Here is a 21,748-nt window from a genome sequence, read left to right on the forward strand (position 1 = left end):
GTTTCTTCAAGCCTCTGAAGTCAGCCCCTTGGCAATCTCAAACCTGCTTTCTATCACTATAGTTTACTCTGTTCTAGAATTGCATACAAATAGTCTTTCGGTATTTAGCATTTTTTTTCTGGCTTCTTCCACTAAGATTAAAGCTGTTGAGATTCATTTATACTGTTGCATATGTTGGTAGTTTGTTCTTTTTAGTACAGAATAGTATTCCATTGCCTGAAATATACCAAAATTTGTTTATTCATTTTATCCATTTCTTTACCCAAATGTTGATAAACATTTGGATTCAATCCAGTTTTTAGCTATTATGAATACAGCTGAGACTTAGCGGCTATTATAAAATTTTTTGCACATTTGCATAAAAGTCTTTGTATCTATTTCTCCTGGGAAAATAATTAGGAGTGGCATTGCTGGATCATAGAATAAGGGAATGTCTAACTTTATAAAAAATTGTTTTCTGAAGTAGCTGTGCCGTTGTGCATTCCCAATAGCATTATATGAGAGCTCCAGGTGTTCCACATCCTCACAAACACCTGGAATTATTAGTCTTTATAATTTTAGTCATCCTAGTGGGTATATAGTGTTATCCCACTGTGGTTTTAATTTGCATTTCCCTGATGACTAGTGATGTTGAAACCTTTCCGTGAGCTTGTTTGCAATCTGCACATCTTTAGTGAAGTGTTTGTTCAAATGCCCACTTGTTATTGGGTCGTTTGTCTTCTTATTTTTAAGTTAAAAGAGTTATGTAAATAATCTGAGTAGAAGTCCTTTAGCATACATATGTTTGCAAATATTTTTCCCAGTTTGTGGCTTTCATTTTTATGTTCTTAATGGTATCTTTTAAAAAGCAAGTGCTTGCAGGGAGATCAGCTCGGTGCTTTGTGACCACCTAGAGGGGTGGGATAGGGAGGGTGGGAGGGAGGGAGACGCAAGAGGGAAGAGATATGGGAACATATGTATAACTGATTCACTTTGTTATAAAGCAGAAACTAACACACCATTGTAAAGCAATTATACTCCAATAAAGATGTTAAAAAAATAAAATAAAAAATAAGAATAAAAATAAAAAGCAAGTGCTTTGAATTCACTGGCAGTCCAGTGGTTAGGACTCCATGCTTCCAACTGCAGGGGGCACAGGTTTGATCCCTAGTTGGGGAACTAAGATCCCACGTGCCTTGTGACATGGCCAATAAATAAATAAATAAATAAGTTAAAAATAAAAAATAAACTAAAAATAAAAGGCAAGAGTTTTTGCTTTTGATATATTCCAATTTAATTTCTTCTTTTATTCTGTGATTTTTGTTTTTTTAAGAAATCTTTGCCAAACTCAACGTCCCTAAGATTTTCTTCTAGAGAGCTTGTAGTTTTAGATCATATATTTAGGTCCATGCGTTATTTCAAGTTGATTTTTGTATATAGTGTAAGGTAAGGGTCAGATCCATTTTTTTGCATATATGGATATCCAATTGTTCCAGTACTACTTGCTGAAAGATTATCCTTTTCTTCCTTGAATTTTCTTGGCATATTTTGGTTGAAAATCAGTTGGCTATGTATAGGTCTATATGTGAAATTTTTTTCTGTTTGATCTATGTGTGTACTTTTATGTAATAACGCTGTCTTGATTATTATAGCATAATAGTAAGCTTTGAAATCTTCCTCTTTTAAAAAATTGTTTGGTCTACTTTAGGTCCTTTGCATTTCCATATAAATTTTAGAATTAACTTGTCAATTTTTACCCCCAAAAAATGCTGATATTGTGATTGAGTTCAATCAATAAATCAATTTGGGAATACTGAAGACTTACTATCAAATATTCCTACCCATGAATGTCATTTAGCTTTTCATTTATTTAATTGTTCTATAATTTCTTTAAGCAATGTTATGTAATTTCCAATGTACAGGTCTTGCATGTTCTTAGAAAATTTTCCAGAATCATATTGTCTAGTACTCCAATTACATGTATGTTAGACTGCTGAATATTGTCCTACAGGTTACTTATACTTTGGTCACCTTTTTTCAGTCTTTTTAGTCTTTGTGTTCTCCATGATCCTTTTTATATTGTTTCTATTGATTTGTCTTCAGGTTCACTATCTTTTCTTCTCAAAAAGCTAACCTTCTGTTAATCCTATCCAGTGTATTTTTCTTTTCCTATTTTGCATTTTTCATCTCAGATTTTAATCAATTGGATCTTTTTGTATATTTTATCACTTTCCCCATTGTGTTCAGGTTTTTATCTACCTTCTTGACATACGAAGCATATTTATAACACAGTTGATTCTTGAACAGCACAGATTTGAACTGCACAGGTCCACTTATATGCAGGTTTTTTTTCAATAAATATGTACTGGGCTTCCCTGGTGGCTCAGTGGTTGAGAGTCTGCCTGCCGATGCAGGGGACACGGGTTCGTGCCCCGGTCCGGGAAGATCCCACATGCCGCGGAGTGGCTGAGCCCGTGAGCCATGGCCGCTGAGCCTGCGCGTCCGGAGCCTGTGCTCCGCAACGGGAGAGGCCCCAACAGTGAGAGGCCCGCGTACCACAAAAAAATAAAATAAAAATAAAAATAAATATGTACTGCAGTACTACATGATCAGCAACTGGTTGAATCCACAAATGTGGAACTGCTGATACGGAAGGCCTACTATAAAGTTGTATGTGAATTTTTCAACTGCATGGGGGCCGGCACCCCTAACCCCCACACTGTTCAAGGGCCAACTGTAGTTGTTTTGTCATCCTTGCTCTATCATTTCTAGGCTGACAGTCTGAGATTGATTGAATTTTCTCTTAGTTATAGGTTTTATTTTCCTGCTAATTTGCATCCCTGGTAATTTTTTATTCAGTGCTGGAAAGTGTTGAGTTTTGGGGTTTTGTTGTGTTTCTTTATTGCTGGACTTTGTTCGGGCATGCAGTTAACTAACTTGCAGCCCTGTTTGATCCTTTTGAAACTTGTGTTTAGCTTGTTTATTGTAAGTCCAGAGACTTACAATAGTCCACAACTAAGGCATCACCTGTATTAGGCCTCTTATAATACTTACGTATTATAATACTCTGCATTCTGATTAGTGGGATTGTGAACTACTTCTGGCCCTCTGTGAACTCTGAGGATTGTTTAGCTACCAAGCAGCCTCATGTAGTTTCACCCCATGCATGTCAAGAGTAGAGGGGACCTTGTTACTAATATTGCAGCTTTCTTTTAGTATAGCTCCTTCCTCTCTGGTATTCTGCCCCATAGATTATTGCCAACTCACCCTCCCTACTCAATCTCTGTCTCCCCAGCTCAGTAAGACCACTAGGCCCTGTTTTTGTTCTCCCTGCCTGAACTGTAGCCTGGGAACTGCCTAGAAGCAATGAGTTGGTATGCTCCTAGGGCCCACCTCATTTATTTCTTTTCTCTCGGTGTCACAGGTTTGCACTGTCTCTTGTCCAGTGCTGATAACAGCTATTTCTTATATTGTAATAGTTAATCCTCATGAGTGGAAGTGAAAGTCCTCAGCCTGCTGCAGTTTAATGGCTTTTTATAGAAGGGAAGCATACACTCAGACAAGGCCTCAGAGAATTGTGGTTCCCTGGAGAAACTGCCATGATCCATGGTGTCTCCTAGGCATTACCAGTTCAGAAACACTGTTGGAATACCCAGAGCTAATCTGACCTGAGGATACAGACTCTTCTAAACTCTGCAAACACCAGTTCATAAGCTAGTATGTGAAAATACAGGTATATGGTAGTGAATATTATTTTATAATGACCATCACATTATTCCTCTGTCTGGAAACTTGGGAAGCCAAATTAATCACCATATGTTGTTTGAGCATGGGAATCAGTACAGCTAGCAAAATCCCTAGAACATCAAAAGAATGCAATTAATAATTGTTAAATGAATAAAAGAAGGGAGTAAGAACTACTTTTTTTCTGCTTGATTAATCATTCTTATCCCATGTCAGGATACCTTTCTAATACTACATTAGATGAAACTACCAAATTTGTGTTCTTAGACCCTTGTTTTTCCTCAGCTACCCTTGTTTTTCCCCTATCTGAACACACTGACTTTCTCCAGAAGAGGTCCCAATGCCAGTAATAGTTTCAGCTTCTTAAAATGGAGTCACATTCCTGTCCTTCCTGGATCCTGAGATTACCCTCATCTTGGCATTCTAGAGTGTTTCACAAACTCTCTAGTCATTCATTTATATTCATTTGCGTTATTACTTCCAATGGCCTACCTCAAATGTTGCAAATGAGCAACCCATAAAAATATTCTGTTTGGTTTTCACCAATTTTTAAAATATACGAATAAACTCTTAACATTTTTAAATTGAGATAGTCCACGTGAAAATACATTTTCATAGTTCCTTTTGAAAAATTTGAAGAACTGGCCACAGCAGAATCAATGAGAACTGAGAAAAACCTACCACTTTACATGGTGCATACACTTCCCAATTTGTCCCAAACCCCACCACTCCCTATTGTATGGCTTCTTCCAGGTTTTGTACTGATTTGGCCCGTTTAGCATTTGAGTTTGTGACTTCTAACTAAGCTCACTCATTGTGTGAAGATTTTACACGTTAAGCTCTCAGGATGCGACTCATTCCTTTATCTCTAGGTTCTTGAAAAGCACGTCAGTTAAACCCCTCTGCTCTACCCAGCATGGCTCTCATTCAGATTCAGTGGAAAAGCCAAAAGCTTTCCAGACAAGCAAAAGCTAAGAGATTCAGCACTACCAAACCAGTTTACAACAAACACTAAAGGAACTTCTCTAGGCAAGAAACACAAGAGCAGAGAACAAAAGAGGAAGGGAAGAAAAAAGACCTATAAAAAAAAATTAAGAAAATAGCAATAGCAACATACATATCAATAATTACCTTAAATGTAAATGGATTAAATGCTCCCACCAAAAGATATAGACTGGCTGAATGGATACAAAAAACAAGACCCATAGATATGCTGTCTATGAGGGACTCACTTCAGATCTAGGAACACACACAGACTGAAAGTGAGAGGATGGAGAAAGGTATTCCATGCAAATGGAAATCACAAGAAACTGGAGTAGCAATATTCATATCAGACAAAATAGACTTTAAAATAAATTCCTCTGTTCTTCCTCCAAATGAACACTCTCAGAAAGTTATAAAGGACTGAAAAGATGAAATCTGTTAATATTATTAATTTTACTTTTAAAAATTAAAATTAGCATTGGGAAAAAAAACGACTGAAGGTGTGTATGAAGTAAGTCATTCTGCTTTCCTAGGAAGTAAGAGAATCATCTTGACCAGGTTTCTGAAAATGCTTTTGAGTCATCAGACAGCAGGTCATCATTCTGAAATTAAAATCATAGGTACTCACTCATAGGTACTGCTCATTTTATTCCTGGCCAGAGCTCAATTCTTGTTTTTCTCCAAACAAATGGAACATAATCTTTTCTCAAGGAAAGAAGTTAGACTGTAGGATCTTTAAGCTCCTTGTTTTTTCAAAAATAAGAAAAATGCCTTTAAAATTATTTTCTGGGATTAAACATAATTTTCCTCTGGACTACCAGTGCAGACATTTTAAAGTGAAGAATCAAATTAGGCCTCTCAATACGTATTATGTTACCAGAGGGAAAAAATTGGCAGCATTGTATCCCTAGTAGCTTTGGGAATAAGTGTGGACTTTTCCAGGCCTCCCAGAAGAAGAGTATAGATCAGAGAGAAGGATCCAGAGCTAATGTCAGGCTTCCACAGTGAACCTATAACCCTGGGGCACAGCACTTCTGATTTATAACTAGTTTCAGCTCCTGTGGTTGGGAGAGTAGGCTTTGTCTTCCTTTGTCTCTCTTTTTGGCTTTTCCCATTTCAATAGAAGTTAAAGCTCCCAGATTAGAGTGTGGCCTCGTAGCTAGGAGTCATGTAGTTAGCACCTCTGCTCCGACTCTAAATGCCAGTTGTGCCCCTAGTCCTTGTGACAGCCCAAACATCCCTGTGGTGGGTTGCATTTTGTCCCCCCAAAAAGGATATGTTGAGGTTCTAACTCCTGATACCTGTGAAAGTGACCTTATTTGGAAATAGGGTCTTTGAAGATGTAACCAATTTAAGAGGAGGCCATAATGGATCACCAGTATGACTGGTGTCCTTATAAGAAGAGAAAACAGAGACACAGATACTCACAGGGGAGAATGCCATGTGAAGACAGAGGGAGAGGAGCAGTACCTCTGCAAATCCAGGGATGCCAAGGATTGTGGGAAACCACAAGAAGCTATGGGAGAAGCATGGAACAGACGCTCCCTCAAAGCTTCCAGTAGGAACCAACTCTGCTAACACCTTGATTTTGGACTTGGAAGCTCCAGAACTGTGAAAAAATAAATTGCTGCTGTTTGAAGCCAAAAAAGAGGCAAATCAGGTTCAAATCTCAGTTCTGTTTTTTACTAGCCTTGTGAGTTCTCTGTACCTCAGATTTTTCATCCATAGAATAATGAAAATAATACCAAACTTTTTTTTTTTTTTTTTTTTTGCGGTACGCGGGCCTCTCACTGTTCTGGCCTCTCCCATTGTGGAGCACAGGCTCCGGACGCGCAGGCTCAGCGGCCATGGCCCACGGGCCCAGCCACTCCGCAGCATGTGGGATCCTCCTGGACCGGGGCACGAACCCATGTCCCCTGCATCAGCAGGCGGACTCTCAACCACTGCGCCACCAGGGAAACTTTACAAGCTTTTTAGAAAATAAAGATTAGTACCTAAGATATAATAAATACTTACTATACAGTAACTAAATAAATGGTACAGTATTTCGATGCTGCCGTGGAACCTAAGATATGCAGCTGAAAGAGGAGATTTCCCTGCATAGGTCTCTATAAATGCCTTATGAAGATGATGAAAGATAGTTATTCAATGGGTTTTTTTCTAACTATTTGCAGAATGTTAATCATGGCTATGCTTTCCAGAAAAAACCCTATATCAGTTAGGATGAGTAAAGTTAGCTGCTGTAACATACAAACTGCAAAACCTTGATGCTCAGTAGAACCCACAAACTTAAAACCCAATCAGGTGTTCCTGGTTGTCAGATAGCCTTCTAGGTGGTCATCCAAGTACTCAAATTCCTTCCATCTCATGGCTCCATCCTCTTCTAGATCCTCAGAGTTCTCTCCATTCATCTAGCAAAAGGAGAAAAGAAGCATAGGGAGGATACACCTACTTCTTAATTCCTCAGCCCAAAAGTGATGCACGTCACTTCTACTTACTTTTCATTAGCCAAAATTTGGCTCATGGCCACATATAACTGCAGTAAACCTGGGAGATATAATCGCACTATGCTTAGAAAGATGATAAATGGTTTCAGTGCATGCATAGGAGTCAGCCACAAATTGATTTGAAATTAACCATAATTATTCTACTTAAGAAAATGATAATAGAGTGTGGCCTGCAGAACACTCTATGTCATGTCTTCCTTTTGTGTCCCTTATGGGCTGCATGTGACAAACTTCTCAATTGTGTGTGATTTGGAGCCAAGAGTGTCCTGCTATTTGAGCACTAACCTACCTGAACACTAATCCCGACCCTGTCTGCACTGACAGAAGTCTCAGAATTTCCTAATGTGTCAACTCCTGTTGTGAGAGGATTGTTATTTGGGATTGGCATTAACATCTCAGGTGAACTTGTTTGTGGGTAGATCAGGTAGAAGTACAGGGTGGGGAGTTGGGCACAAGCAGGGTCCTTAGGATCCTGGGCTGGTAACAGGGCTTTATTTTATGGGTGATGTGACTTTATTGACCAGCCCCCACTCGGAGACTTGGTTAGATTGGGGTTTAGAAAAATCATTAGCAGCATGGAAAGATAGATTGGAATCTAAGAAGTTCAAAATGCTAGCAGTAAGTAGCTGAGAAAAAGGAAATTTGAGGGCCAAATTCTTGTGGAAATAATTGCATATATTAGAAAATGTTGACAAAACACTTCAGAATGTTCAGTCTTTTGAGAATCAATATATAAAAGAAATATACTTTTTAAAAATTTTTTTAAAGATTTTTTTGATGTGGACCAATTTTAAAGTCTTTATTGAATTTGTCAAAACGTTGCTTCTGTTTTATGTTTTGGTTTTTTGGCCCCGAGGCATGTGGGATCTCAGCTCCCCGACCAGGGATTGAATCCACACCCCCTGCATTGGAAAGGCGAAGTCTTAACCACTGGACCGCCAGGGAAGTTCCAAAAGAAATATACTTTTAATCAAACTTAATCATAGTACTGGGCAGTATAAAAGAAAGATATAATATAAAGATATATATATAGATGGATAGATATACATATAGCATAAGCCAGCTTCAAAGGAGACAAAGAGGAAAGTGTGAGCTCATGACATAAGGCAGCATATAACTTACCACACCCAAAGCACATGGGCTCCCAGAGCGGTGTATTTAGACAAAGGACTTAAATCATGGAGTTACAAGGGTGGGGGATTGGGGCTTTGCCTTGAGAAGAGATCACCTATATTAGTTTGATTACGTCCTAGTTCATACATAGAGATAGAAGCAGATTCCTCCTCAGATGAATGGGGATTTTCACACACAGACACAAGAAAATGGCAGCTGCACAAACAATTCATTTCTTCTTCTCATCTTCCCAAGTTCTAGAATGGAAGAGAGGAGAGGATTATTGGCCGAAGAAGGGAATTACTGCTTCAAGTTTCTTTCTCCTTGATGCAGGGTTCAGCACATGCTGGGGAGAAGGAAGCTGGTGGAATAATTCTTACAACCACTGGCTTATCTTGGAAATCAGTTCCTACAGACGAGAACCACAGATGGGTCGGTGGGGCTTGTTGGGAGCAGCAACAGCCTTTAAGACAGACTAGATGTGTATCCTGTGGCCTTAGGCCATCCCAGAATGACCCCCAAGCAAGCCTTTCTGAGGCCAAGGGGTCCAAAGCTTTTCTTCTTACGGAGAAAAGCCACACATTCAAGGCTTGGCTGCCTTGTCTCTTCAAGGTTAGGAGGGACTCTGGAGACCAAAGAGAGAAAATCAATAAAGTGGCATTTGTTTGAAGGGTCAGAGGACCTAGTCAAGGAGATGTTTCAGGGACCCCATGCAAGGACAAGATAATTTGGTGAGGCAGAGGGCAAATGTGCAGAAAGAAGTTAACACAGCAGGCCTGCCTTAGAGAGTCCTACTTTACAGGGCTGGCCTGTGGCTGGCGTCTGGGAACTTAAATTTCAGGAGAGTTTCTACCACCCTAACTGCTAAGAGTAACTTGTTTTACATTTTAAACGGTTTGCTCAAACATTATGGTTTGTGCTGAATACCTACCTGATTTTTTGTGAGGCTTGGGAATTTTGGAACGTGCTAGGCAAAGGATGCCTGTATGACCAGCCCCTGATAAAAACCCTGGGCACTGAGTTTCTAATGAACTTCCCTGTTAGATAACATTTCATGTGTTGTCACAACTCATTACTGGGGAATTAAGTACATGCTGTGTGACTCCACTGGGAGAGGACTCTTGGAAGCTTGCACCTGGTTTCCACCAGACTTCAGCCCATGTGCCTTTTCCCTCTGCTGATTTTGCTTCATATCCTTTCACTGTAGTAAACCTTAGCCGTATGTACCACTATATGCTGAGTCCTATGAGTCCTCCTAGTGAATCATCAAGACTGGAGGTGGTCTTAGGAACCCCTGACACAGTAAGACTCCTGGCAAGGATTCCAGTGGAAAAGAGGTGCTCAGCTTTTGGCACTTTTCTTTTTTCATTTTTAATTAGAGTATAGTTGATTTACAATGTTGTGTTAGTTTCAGGTGTACAGCAAAGTGAATCAGTTATACATACACATCTATCTATTCTTTTTTAGATTCTTTTCCCATATAGGTCATTACATAGTATTGAGTAAAGTTCCCTGTGCCATACAGTAGGTCCTTATTAGTTATCTGTTTTATATATAGTCGTGAGTATATGTCAATCCCAATCTCCCAATTTATCCCTCCCCCCTTTCTCCCTGGTAACCATAAGTTTGTTTTCTACAGCTGTGACTCTGTTTCAATTTTGTAAATCAGTTCATTTGTACATTTTTTTTAGATTCCACATAGAAGTGATATCATATGAGATTTATCTTTTCTCTGTCTGACTCACTTCACTCAGTATGACAATCTCTAGGTCCATTCATGTTGCTGCAGATGGCATTATTTCATTCTTTTTTATGGCTAATATTCCATTGTATATAGGTACCACACATCTTCTTTATCTACTCCTCTGTCAATGGACATTTAGATTGCTTCCATGTCTTGGCTGTTGTAAGTAGTTTGGCACTTTTATTAACCTCCAAAGACATATGTTTATTTCCATTTCCCACTTCTAGAATTAAGCACTTGATTAGTTTAGGCATGACTTTCTTAACAACTATACTCTGAATTTTTCAGATTTTAGAGAGGCACTGTGGTACATATATCATATATTCTATAATACCCCATGAGGTCTGGGAAGGACCCCATATTCAAATACATTAATATGGCTGCTTTCAACGTATGTATACTCTCACTAAGAGGGATACATGAAGACTTTGAGTAGCCTCACCTCAGTCCAAGTCACAGCTTGCCACAAGATGAATTTGTGCCAAACTTAGGGGAAGAAACTTACAATTTTTAGAGCATTTTGAATTTTGCCATTGTGGATAGGGATTATATTGCCATCCCTCATTTGCTTAGCAGGAAATTGAGAATTAGAAAAGTTAATTCGTTTGCCAGTGGTAGCACAGCTTGTATCTGAACTGGATTTCAAATCTAGGAATGTCTAGGTCACAAGCCAGAGAGCTCTTAACTATTACCCTATACTGTCTTTCCAGTTACTTATTTTTAAATATGTCTTCTGTGTCCAAATACCACTAATAAGCAGGTAGTGTGAGAGCAAGGGGGAGTAGAAAAGAAGGAAGTAGTTATCTCTCGTTGGAATGGACATTTGGATGTTTACCTTACCCCATGAAACTGATTCCAAATATATGACATATTTTTCCCTTTTGAAGTCTGACACACAGCAAGGCCCAAGAGAGATGGTCAACAATTACCTCTCCTAGGGTATCTCTGTGATATCCTTAGTTGCAGTCATCCTCTGAGTGAGTAACTGAGTGTATGTGTTCCCTCATTGGGCTTGTGACTTCCAAGGCAGCAGGAATGTGTCTTGATTATTTTTTGATCTCTCTATCATTTTATAATGCTCCACAATTCATTTGTGTTGATATTTTTAAATTGAATTGAGTAGAAAGTTACTTTGGCTAAATGAAGATCACTTCCAGCTTTACCTGAGGCCAACAGGTTGGGAAAGGTTCTTAACAGAATTTACACACTTTTGCCTTCAATGTGACAATAAAGAGATGGTTTGGAGAAAAGAGAAGCAACAGGACAGCTTCCTCCAACAAAATAGCTTCCTTCAGTAAAATAGGAAGATACAGTCTACACAGATATCTATCCTGAGAAGAATTTGGGGGACAAGAAGTCACTGGCAATCACATACATGTGAACTGCTAAGCTTTGCTTTTCCTTTTCTGCCCCTCACTTTTCAAATGACGTTGGTAACCTAGTTTTCTGTATTCTTACATCTCAGGAGCTTCGTCATTCTAGTAAGTCTGCTCTGCTGTGACTTGCAAATCAGCTTAATTTAAATCTCTGAGTTTTCATTGTGTTTGACACAGACTTAGTAATTCTCAGAAAATGATCCTTGTTAAAATTTATCTAGAAATTCTGATATTCAAGAATGCTTACACAAAGTGTCATTCTTTACAATGGCTTCATTATCCATTGGCACAGTTAAAGGCATTGTTTTATTTGAAAATGTCTGCCTTTCTCTGCTTGTTCCAGCGACAGTTTTCCTGGAGTTTTGGAAAAGACGGAGAGCAGTAATTGCTTATGACTGGGATTTGATAGACTGGGAAGAAGAGGAGGTTTGTATCATTTACCTCAATTTTTTTTTTTAAAAAAAGCCGATAACCAAGAAATACACAGTCCCTCTTGAGTCATCGCTCTCTGGCCTGTGATGGAAGTCAGGTTGATTCATAAAGCATTTTTTATACCTGTCTTTACAGGAAATTTCAAGAGGAATTAAAAAAAAAAACCACAACATTTTGATGTCTTAGTGGAGTAAAATTCCATGATTAAGTAAAGCATTTCACTTGTACGTAGAGGCATCAGAAGAATTGGTAGTAAGATTTGTTTAGTTTCCTTAAATATTATCCATTCTCTTTACTTTATCAGAAGGAGAATATTAGTTTCACAATTGTAGGCACATGGAAGCAGACCTCCTAAGTACTCCAAGGAAATGGTTCTGTGAACTCTACAGGACCCTGGACAGTGACCAGATGTGCACAGGCTGAGTAGTGTTCCCGTAAGTGATAAATACTGAGGGGAAACCACTCCTCAAACAGCCTCTTTGGTGGATGTGGCTAAAAGCAGGACCAGCTCTAGATAAAACCATCCAGGAGAGGTAAATTCAGTCCCACAGACTTCACTTTCTCAGCATGTCACTCTCCCTTTATCGCCTTCTAGGCCAATACACCATGCCCTTTCCTAACCTGTGTCTGGTCTTTATCCTCTCTCTCCTTGCCCCATTCCTGTCAGAAGTCTCGAGGACCCATGGGTGGGTTTGGTCACCATGTGCCCGGCCTGAGCTCCCCTTCCCTTCCTCTCATCCATTATCTCCTACCTCTCCTGAGTACCATTTCCTCAGAGCCTTGCTGGGCCAGTAAATCAAATACACTAGTCATATATGATATGATAATGGGTATCAATGGGTGTTTTCCTTCCAAGAGACACAGATATATATTTTTATAAATTAAAAGGAATCTTCTGTAACTGAGATTTAAAATTTAGAATTTTAAATTTAAAATTCTCAGATAACTGAGAATTTTAGCCCTGGGATAGGCTTGGTGGGGGGAGATAATTTTCAGGGGAGTGTTTTTTTCCTTCAAATCATGCCTCATGGATGGCTGCCTTTTCTCCTCACACCCATGAACACATTTGGGTAGTTTTTAAATCTAGAAATGATACTGGGATTCTCAGCAATCCCTGTTCTTGTGATGAGGCCTCTCTCATGCTTTTATAAGCATGCATTCTCTAGAAAATGGTTTTCTGAGTTGGAAGAGACTGCCCAGTTGACTTCTGGGGGCTACCAGCCACAGCCAGGCTACATTTAAGACTTCCTCCTGGGTGGAGCTGTTCTGGTTTTTGTTACATGTGTTTATGGGAGTGGCTTTCAAGTGGGATGGAAAATGCTCTTTCCTGGGAAGCCGAGTCACCACTAAGCAGCTGTGTCATCTAAGACAAATTACTTCCTCTTCGGACTTTTTTCATTTCTAAAGAAAAATGTTTCTAAATTTTCCCCTTTCAGCTATTAAGTGGGGCATTAAATAACTTTGACTAAACCAGTCTAAAGTCACTGTTGGCCCTTGTGGTGGGCCCGCAATGTGAGTACCCTTAGGGTAAACATATCCCTTCAGAAGTCTAGAGCTTCTGAACTCCCAGCCCTGTTAAAAAGCGTGGAGTGCAGAACCCTGCTTTCACTCAGCACACCTGTGGACCAGAATCACATCAGGGGCCATGTGCAATTCTATTTCTGTTTGGAATTCATTGTAGAAATGCCTCTTACTTCTAGCCTGTGGTTCTCAGCTTGCTGTACAGAAGAGCCCAGACATGCTGCATGCCTTCTTCACGGGTAACCCAGGATGTTACTTTGCTAGGGCTGCCGTAACAAGTGCCACTGACTGGGTGGCTTAAGCAAAAGCAGTTGACTGTCTCACAGTTTGGAGGCTAGTCTGAGATCAAGGTATTGGCAGGGCTGGTTTCTTCTGAGGGCCGTGAGGGAAGGATCAGTTCCCAGTCTCTCTCCTTGGGTTGTAGATAGCCATCTACTCCCTGTATCTTCACATTGTCTTCTCTCTGTGCATGTCTCTGTCTAAATTTCCTCTTCCTATAAGGAAACTATTCATGTTGGATTAAGGTCCACCCTAATGACCTCATTTTAACTTAATTACATCTGTAGAGACCCTGTCTCCAAATATAGACACATTCTGAGATACTGAGGGTTAGGACTTCAACTTATGAATCGGGGGGTGGGGTGGGGACACAATTCAGCCTGTAATACCCAGGATGACAGGTCTGGCTCCATGACTGGCCTCATTTTCTGGATGATTAACTCAGTGACCCTTGATGACACTTATAGCCTAATGAATTGAGTTTCCCAAAGAAGCAGAATATTCTAGATCTGTTTATATCCTAAAGTGTAACTACCTAAAATAAAGGAGGCAGAGGCTGTTTATAACTGTATCTCCCCCTGACCTTCCCCATTACCTGCCACTGTGTAAAGTCAGCATTGGGCTTATCTTGTGGCAGGAGACGGGCTGCCCTTCCTCCTACACAGGGAGGCCACTACCAGACTGTGCCCATCCTCCATAATCTCTCTTCTGTCAGCTCCTTCTTTGCTTTCTGTCAGTACCTTCATCTAAGTCTTGAGTGTTTCTGCCTGGACTAACTCAATCTCCACTGCACCAGAGTTTCTGCTTATTTTCCCTCCTCTTCCAAGACACTCATATAGAACAAGTTGTTAATTAACCAGAATGACTTCAAAATACCCTTTCGCTGATTATCTTTTCCTAATCCCATAATTGCTTTTTAGTCAGAAGCTTTTCACACTGGATGGGGCTCAACTCAATGAAATAAAATCTCAGCTTGATTTAGAATTAGAGGAACCTTGATTTTAGCTGGATTTGAAAGGTATTTACCTTGTTTTCAATACCAATTAAGAATACATTTCAAGTCCCTCCCATCAAAAAACTTGCACAAGCCTCTTAGATACCCTCATCCACCAGAGGGCAGACAGCAGAAACAAGAAGAACTACAGTCCTTCAGCCTGTGGAACAAAAACCACATTCACAGAAAGACAGACAAGATGAAAAGGCAGAGGGCTATGTATCAGATGAAGGAACAAGATAAAACCCAGAAAAACAACTAAATGAAGTGGAGATAGGCAACCCTCCAGAAAAAGAATTCAGTTAATGACAGTGAAGATGATCCAGGACTTCAGAAAAAGAATGGAGGCAAAGATTGAGAAGATGCAAGAAATGTTTAACAAAGACCTAGAAGAATTAAAGAACAAACAGAGATGAACAATACGATAACTGAAATGAAAAATACACAAAAAGGAATCAATAGCAGAATAACAGAGGCAGAAGAATGGATAAGTGACCTGGAAGACAGAATGGTGGAATTCACTGCCACAGAACAGAATAAAGAAAAAAGAATGAAAAGAAATGAAGACAGCCTAAGAGACCTCTGTGACAACATTAAACACAACAACATTTGCATTATAGGAGTCCCAGAAGGAGAAGAGAGAGAGAAAGGACCCTAGAAAATGTTTGAAGAGATTATAGTCGAAAACTTCCCTAACATGGGAAAGGAAATAGCCACCCAAGTCCAGGAAGCGCACAGAGTCCCAGGCAGGATAAACTCAAGGAGAAACATGCTGAGACACATAGTAATCAAATTGACAAAAATTAAAGACAAAGAAAAATTATTGAAAGCAGCAAGGGAAAAATGACAAATAACATACAAGGGAACTCCCATAAGGTTAACAGCTGATTTCTCAGCAGAAACTCTACAAGCCAGAAGGGAGCGGCATGATATATTTAAAGTGATGAAAGGGAAGAACCTACAACCAAGATTACTCTAACCAGCAAGGTTCTCGTTCAGATTTGATGGAGAAATCAAAAGCTTTACAGACAAGCAAAAGCTACGAGATTCAGCACCACCAAACTAGCTCTACAACAAATGCTAGAGGAACTTCTCTAAGTGGGAAACACTAGAGAAGAAAAGGACCTACAAAAACAAACCCATAACAATTAAAAAAATGGTAATAGGGACAGACATATTGATAATTACCTTAAATGTGAATGGATTAAATGCTCCCACTAAAAGACACAGGCTCGCTGAATGGATATAAAAACCGGACCCATATATATGCTGTCTACAAGAGACTCACTCTTCAGACCTAGGGACACATACAGACTGAAAGTGAGGGGATGGAAAAAGATATTCCATGCAAACGGAAATCAAAAGAAAGCTGGAGTAGCAATTCTCATATCAGACAAAATGACTTTAAAAGAAAGGCTATTACAAAATACAAAGAAGGACACTACATGATGATCAAGGGATCATGCCAAGAAGAAGATATAACAATTATAAATATATATGCACCCAACATAGGAGCACCTCAATACATAAGGCAACTGCTAACAGCTCTAAAAGAGGAAATTGACTGTAACACAATAATAGGGGGACTTTAACACCTCATTTAAACCAGTGGACAGATCATCCAAACAGAAAATAAGGAAACGCAAGCTTTAAATGACACAATAGACCAGATAGATTTAATTGATATTTATAGGACATTCCATCCAAAAACAGCAGATTACATTTTCTTCTCAAGGGCACACGGAACATTCTCCAGTATAGATCACATCTTGGGTCACAAATGAAGCCTCAGTAAATTTAAGAAAATTGAAATCATATCAAGCATCTTTTTTGACCACAATGCTATGAGATTAGAAATCAGCTACAGGGAAAAAAAAATGTAAAAAACACAAACACATGGAGGATAAATAATATGTTACTAAATAACCAAGAGATCACTGAAGAATCAAAGATGAAATAAAAAAATACCTAGAGACAAATTACAATGAAAACACGATGATCCAAAACCTATGGGATGCAGCAAAAGCAGTTCTAAGAGGGAAGTTTATAGCAATACAAGCCTACCTCAAGAAACAAGAAAAATCTCAAATAAACAATCTAACCTTACACCTAAAGGAACTAGAGAAAGAAGAACAAACAAAACCCAAAGTTAGTAGAAGAAAAGAAATCATAAAGATCAGAGCAGAAATAAATGAAATAGAAACGAAGAAAACAATAGCAAAGATCAATAAAACTAAAAGCTGGTTCTTTGAGAGGATAAACAAAATTGATAAACCATTAGCTAGACTCATCAAGAAAAAGAGGAAGAGGACTCAAATCAATAAAATTAGAAATGAAAAAGGAGAAGTCACAACAGACACCACAGAAATACAAAGCCTCCTAAGAGACTACTACAAGCAACTCTATGTCAATAAAATGGACAACCTGGAAGAAATAGACAAATTCTTAGAAAGGTATAAGCTTCCAAGACTGAACCAGGAAGAAATAGAAAATATGAACAGACCAATCACAACTAATGAAATTGAAACTGATTAAAAATCTTCCAACAAACAAAAGTCCAGGACCAGATGGCTTCACAGGTGAATTCTATGAAACATTTAGAGAAGAGCTAACACTTCTTCAACTCTTCCAAAAAATTGCAAAGGAACACTCCCAAACTCATTCTATGAGGCCACCATCACCCTGATACCAAAACCAAAGGTACTACAAATAAAGAAAATTACAGACCAATATCACTGATGACTATGGAAGCCAAAATCCTCAACAACAAAAAGAATACATTTCAAACCTATGGTTAAGGGTGAATGACATCTATAGCAGCTTATTAAAAAATAGATGCACCATGTTTTTAACTGCCTAAATCAAAAAATTTAAAAATAGTAGAAAACTAAGAATTATATTATAACTCTCAAAGCGAATTCTGAACATTTTGCTGTTCAGAAGCTTTCTTTGTCCTGGTGTCCACATCACTCCCCGGTAATAAAAGTAAAAGCTTATTAGTTGTTTCAAACCACTAGGGACAGGACAAATTGGTCCCTTTTCTCATTCTCAGTTTCTTTCTTCAAGTATAGTTTAAAAAGATAATAGAGACACTTAACTATTCGTCTAAATTACATAGCCTTGATGATAAAAAGTCGAGATCATCATTCTGCAGATTCTCTTTAAGTGGCCGGTTTCCAAGCCCATGTCATTGACTGTGGCATTTGTTGACTCAGTTTTCCTGTGGCATAAAATGATTTTTTTCTTATTGTCTGAATAGTTCTTCAGTACATAAAAATGTGTCTGCTTGTTCTTTAGGAAGAAATACGGCCCCAGTTTGAAGCCAAGTATTCCAAGAAAGAGCGGATGAATCCCATTTCGGGAAAACCAGAACCATATCAAGCATTTGCAGATAAATGCAGCCGACTTATTGTTTCTGCATCTGGAATATTCTTCATGGTCTGAAACTTTTTTACAAAACTCTTTCTTTCATAAAGTACAAACCTGTAGCATGGTAACAACAATAATCATATCAAGTGTTTGGATATATTTTTGCACGTTCTGTTATTTAGTCCTCACACCATTCTACGTGGTGGTCAGGGATGGCATTGCTGTCCGCATTTTACAGGTGGAGCAACTGAGACTCCAGAAGGGTAAAGGGCTTGCCCAGATTAGCCAAGAAATAGACAAGAGCTCAGATCCTCTAATCTGCTGTTCTTTGCATTTGTCTCTCTATGTCATAATAAAAGGAACTAAAACTATGAGATAGTATTAATACCTACAGCAGCTTTCCAAACTTTTTTTTACAATGCCCATACAGTAAGAAATACAAACGTTGTCATAACCTAGTATATACTACACAAATAGATGTATAAAACTGAATATGGTAATTGAAACAATGTTCATCTTTACAATATGCAAGGAACTCTGTTACCCCAGTGTTACCCCATAGCTTAACGGTTTATCAGCTCTGAAGTTCTGTGGCTTTTCTATTTGGATAATAAAGAACATACAAACAGACAAGAGAAAGCATCAACCACATGAAAAGTGTGCATTTTGTTGTGGTGTCTTGAGTCAGGACCACTGCCGGTTTATCTCGTTTCCTCATCCGAGGATTTTCCAGATGGCAGGAGCCCCTTCCTCCAACTTTCCATCACAGTGCTCACTGGGTGTCCTCTGTCTTCCTGCCAGATCTGCGTGGTGATTGCCGCCGTGTTTGGGATCGTCATTTACAGGGTGGTGACCGTCAGCACTTTCGCTGCCTTTAAGTGGGCGTTAATCAGGAATAATTCTCAGGTTGCAACCACAGGGACTGCCGTGTGCATCAATTTCTGCATCATCATGCTGCTGAACGTGGTAAGTGAGCTGCAAGGTAGCTAGTCAAATGGATAAAATGTGTGTGCTACAGGTGAGTTTTCTTCTGTTTCTAAAGGGACCTGGCCTTAGAGAGGCTGGTCAATTATGTGGCACTTATGGCCTGGCTGCAAAGTGCCTGGCATAAGGTGTACTCATCTGGGGATACCGAAGGCTTGAGTCAAATCTGGCCTCCAGGATTTTCTACAGTGTAAGACTGGGCAAGGCACCTGCCCTCTCTGAACCTCAGTTCCCTTATTTATCCAGTAAGATAACACTGTATACGTCTTGGGGAAATTTAGAGAAAAAATATATTTTAAAGGCCCAGCTCAGACTCTGTGACATAGCTCAGTAGTGTTGGTTCCTGTTTCCTTTTGCTTCTGAATGATGGGAAATTAGTATCCAAAGCATTTCTTGCGATAACCCAGCAAGGAATATTTCAGGGTGGTACTTGTAGCTTGTGTTGATTTCAGGTTTTTTTCAAATGTATATTTCAGCCCAGCTGTCTCCTTTGAACCCCAAACATCCTCACCTAACACACATCGCCCAACTCCCCATCTTCCCTCCAGAATGAGCTCCTCCTGCAGCCCCCATTGTAGTCGCCCAGGCTGAAACGCCTCTGCTTCTCTCAGCATCGAAATGTATCCAGAATTTGATCACTTTTCACACATCCCCAGTCCCCACCTTGGTCCAGGTCCCCAGCATATCCCACCTGGATTATTGCAGTGCTTTCCGAGCTGGTCTCCCAGCTTCCATGTCTGCTTCCCTCAATCCAGGCTCATCATAGCAGCTAGAGCAAGCAAGCTTCATCCATGTAAGTCAGCCTCTGTTCACTGTATCCAGTGGCTTCCCTCTCGCTCAGAATAAAAGTTCTGTCTTCACATGGAGACCCAGGGTCTCGCTCATCTGGCCCCAGCGAGGTCTCTGACTTTCTCTCTTCCCTCCTCACCTTGACTTTCCTGCTTCTCACTGGCCTTCCCTTCTTTCTTCAATGTGCCAGGCAAGCTCTCACCCTAGGACTTTTGACTTGCTCTTCTCTCTACCTGGAACATTCTTTCCCATGGGGTCTGCAGAGTTTACTCCTGCACCTCCTTCAAGTCTTTGTTCAACTGTTACTTTTCCAGTATAAGGCTTCCCTCGTCACTCAATTTAAAATTGCAACCCACTCCTGCCGTCTGACCATTTCCTAGCTCCTTGCCTGCTTAATTTTGTTCTATGGCATTAATCGCCATCTAACAGGCTATTTTGTAAAATTTATTTTGTTATTTATCTTCTCCATTGGAATGTAGCCCCAAGAGGGCAGAAACTTTTGTCTCTTCTGATAAGAGTAGTAGAAGATCTAAGTTTCCAAACTCTGGCAGCCTCTGTTTCTGGCAGAGCCTGCCAGAAACAGGCTCTGGCTTATAGTAGGCTCTCAGTAAACTGTTGTTACTATTTGCAGAACAAAAGGCAATGGCTGACATTGTTAGACTTGAGGTTTGTAGGAGGGAATAAATAACGTATGTAGAGTGTCATGTATAGTGTTAGGCATGGAATAAGTGTTCAATTATAGTTCCTCTCACCCTTATTTATACGGCAACTTAAATCTGGGCCATTGTGCTGAAATCACTGAGATAATGAAATATAGGTAATTTATTATTATTATTAAAAATACAGGAGGGCTTCCCTGGTGGCGCAGTGGTTGAGAGTCCGCCTGCCAATGCAGGGGACACCGGTTCGTGCCCCGGTCCGGGAGGATCCCACATGCTGCGGAGCGGCTGGGCCCGCGAGCCACGGCCGCTGAGCCTGCGCGTCCGGCGCCTGTGTTCCGCAACCAGAGAGGCCACAACAGTGAGAGGCCCGCGTACCGCAAAAACAAACAAACAAACAAAAACAAAAAACAAACAAAAAAAAAATACAGGAACTTTATTATTTTAGAAAAAAGTTTAAAAATCCAGAAGGTAGAAAAAAAAAAGCACTTGCAGATCATTTTGACATGATGACTGTGTACTGCTTGGTCAAGTGGAGATTGAAAGTGGATGTTTGTCACTCCCTTGCACTCCCCCTGTCCCCGGTTCAGCTAGCCTCAAAGTTAGTTGTGGAATGAATATTCATTGTGAAGGGGAGTGATTCATAGTGAAATTAACCAAACAGCCCGAGCAGTGAAAGATTCTGTGTCCGGGTAGGATGCAGTGAATTAAAGCTTACTGTATTTTATCATCTCTCTTCTCCAATGCCTTACTAAAATTTAATTTATACATCTTAAGAAATAAATTTCTGCATATATGCAGTGGGTCTATAAACACATGCTTGCTGGTACATTTTGACCAGGAGCCAGTGTTGTCACTTCATTTAACTGAAAATCACTTATCCAAAAACCTCTGCTTCGTGGAACACAGCCAAGAAAAGAATAAACTAAAAACAAAGCAGGAGGGGAGATGAAATAGTATATAATTAGGGCCAGTACAAAGCACCTACTGTGTGCTAGGAGCTAGACAGGTAGGCATTTTACATGTTTTATTTAACAAAGGGTTTCTGAGTCACCAAAATGGACCAAGCCCACACACTAAAGCTGACATGTATCATTCTTAGGAATGCCCTTAAGGTTTCTTTTCTTTTCTTTCTTTCTTTATTTTTAGATATAATGTGAACACATTTGGTGTTCTGATTTCTCAGCCAACATCGAACTAAAATAACAGAAGGTTACTAAGGCAAGAATACTGACAAGGTCAGAAAATGACAAGCCATAGCAAGGGGAAGGAAA

At 39.6% G+C, this 21,748-nt stretch overlaps 1 protein-coding gene across 2 annotated transcripts in view; it reads left to right on the forward strand.

Moving 5' to 3' along the window:
- The window catches only part of ANO4 (anoctamin 4), a gene marked incomplete at both ends in the record, with an annotated part of 224,573 nt that overhangs the window by 137,038 nt on the left and 65,787 nt on the right, over positions 1–21,748 (forward strand). For both annotated transcript variants that reach the window (XM_079714090.1, XM_079714091.1), the window contains 3 exons: positions 11,791–11,873; positions 17,971–18,111; positions 18,844–19,008. In XM_079714090.1, the coding sequence (XP_079570216.1) occupies positions 11,791–11,873; positions 17,971–18,111; positions 18,844–19,008 (389 nt within the window). The remainder of the gene's footprint in view (positions 1–11,790; positions 11,874–17,970; positions 18,112–18,843; positions 19,009–21,748) is intronic.

The sequence above is a fragment of the Hyperoodon ampullatus genome (genome assembly GCF_949752795.1).
Source record: "Hyperoodon ampullatus genome assembly, chromosome: 11".
In the NCBI taxonomy this organism is placed as follows: Eukaryota; Metazoa; Chordata; class Mammalia; order Artiodactyla; family Ziphiidae; genus Hyperoodon; species Hyperoodon ampullatus.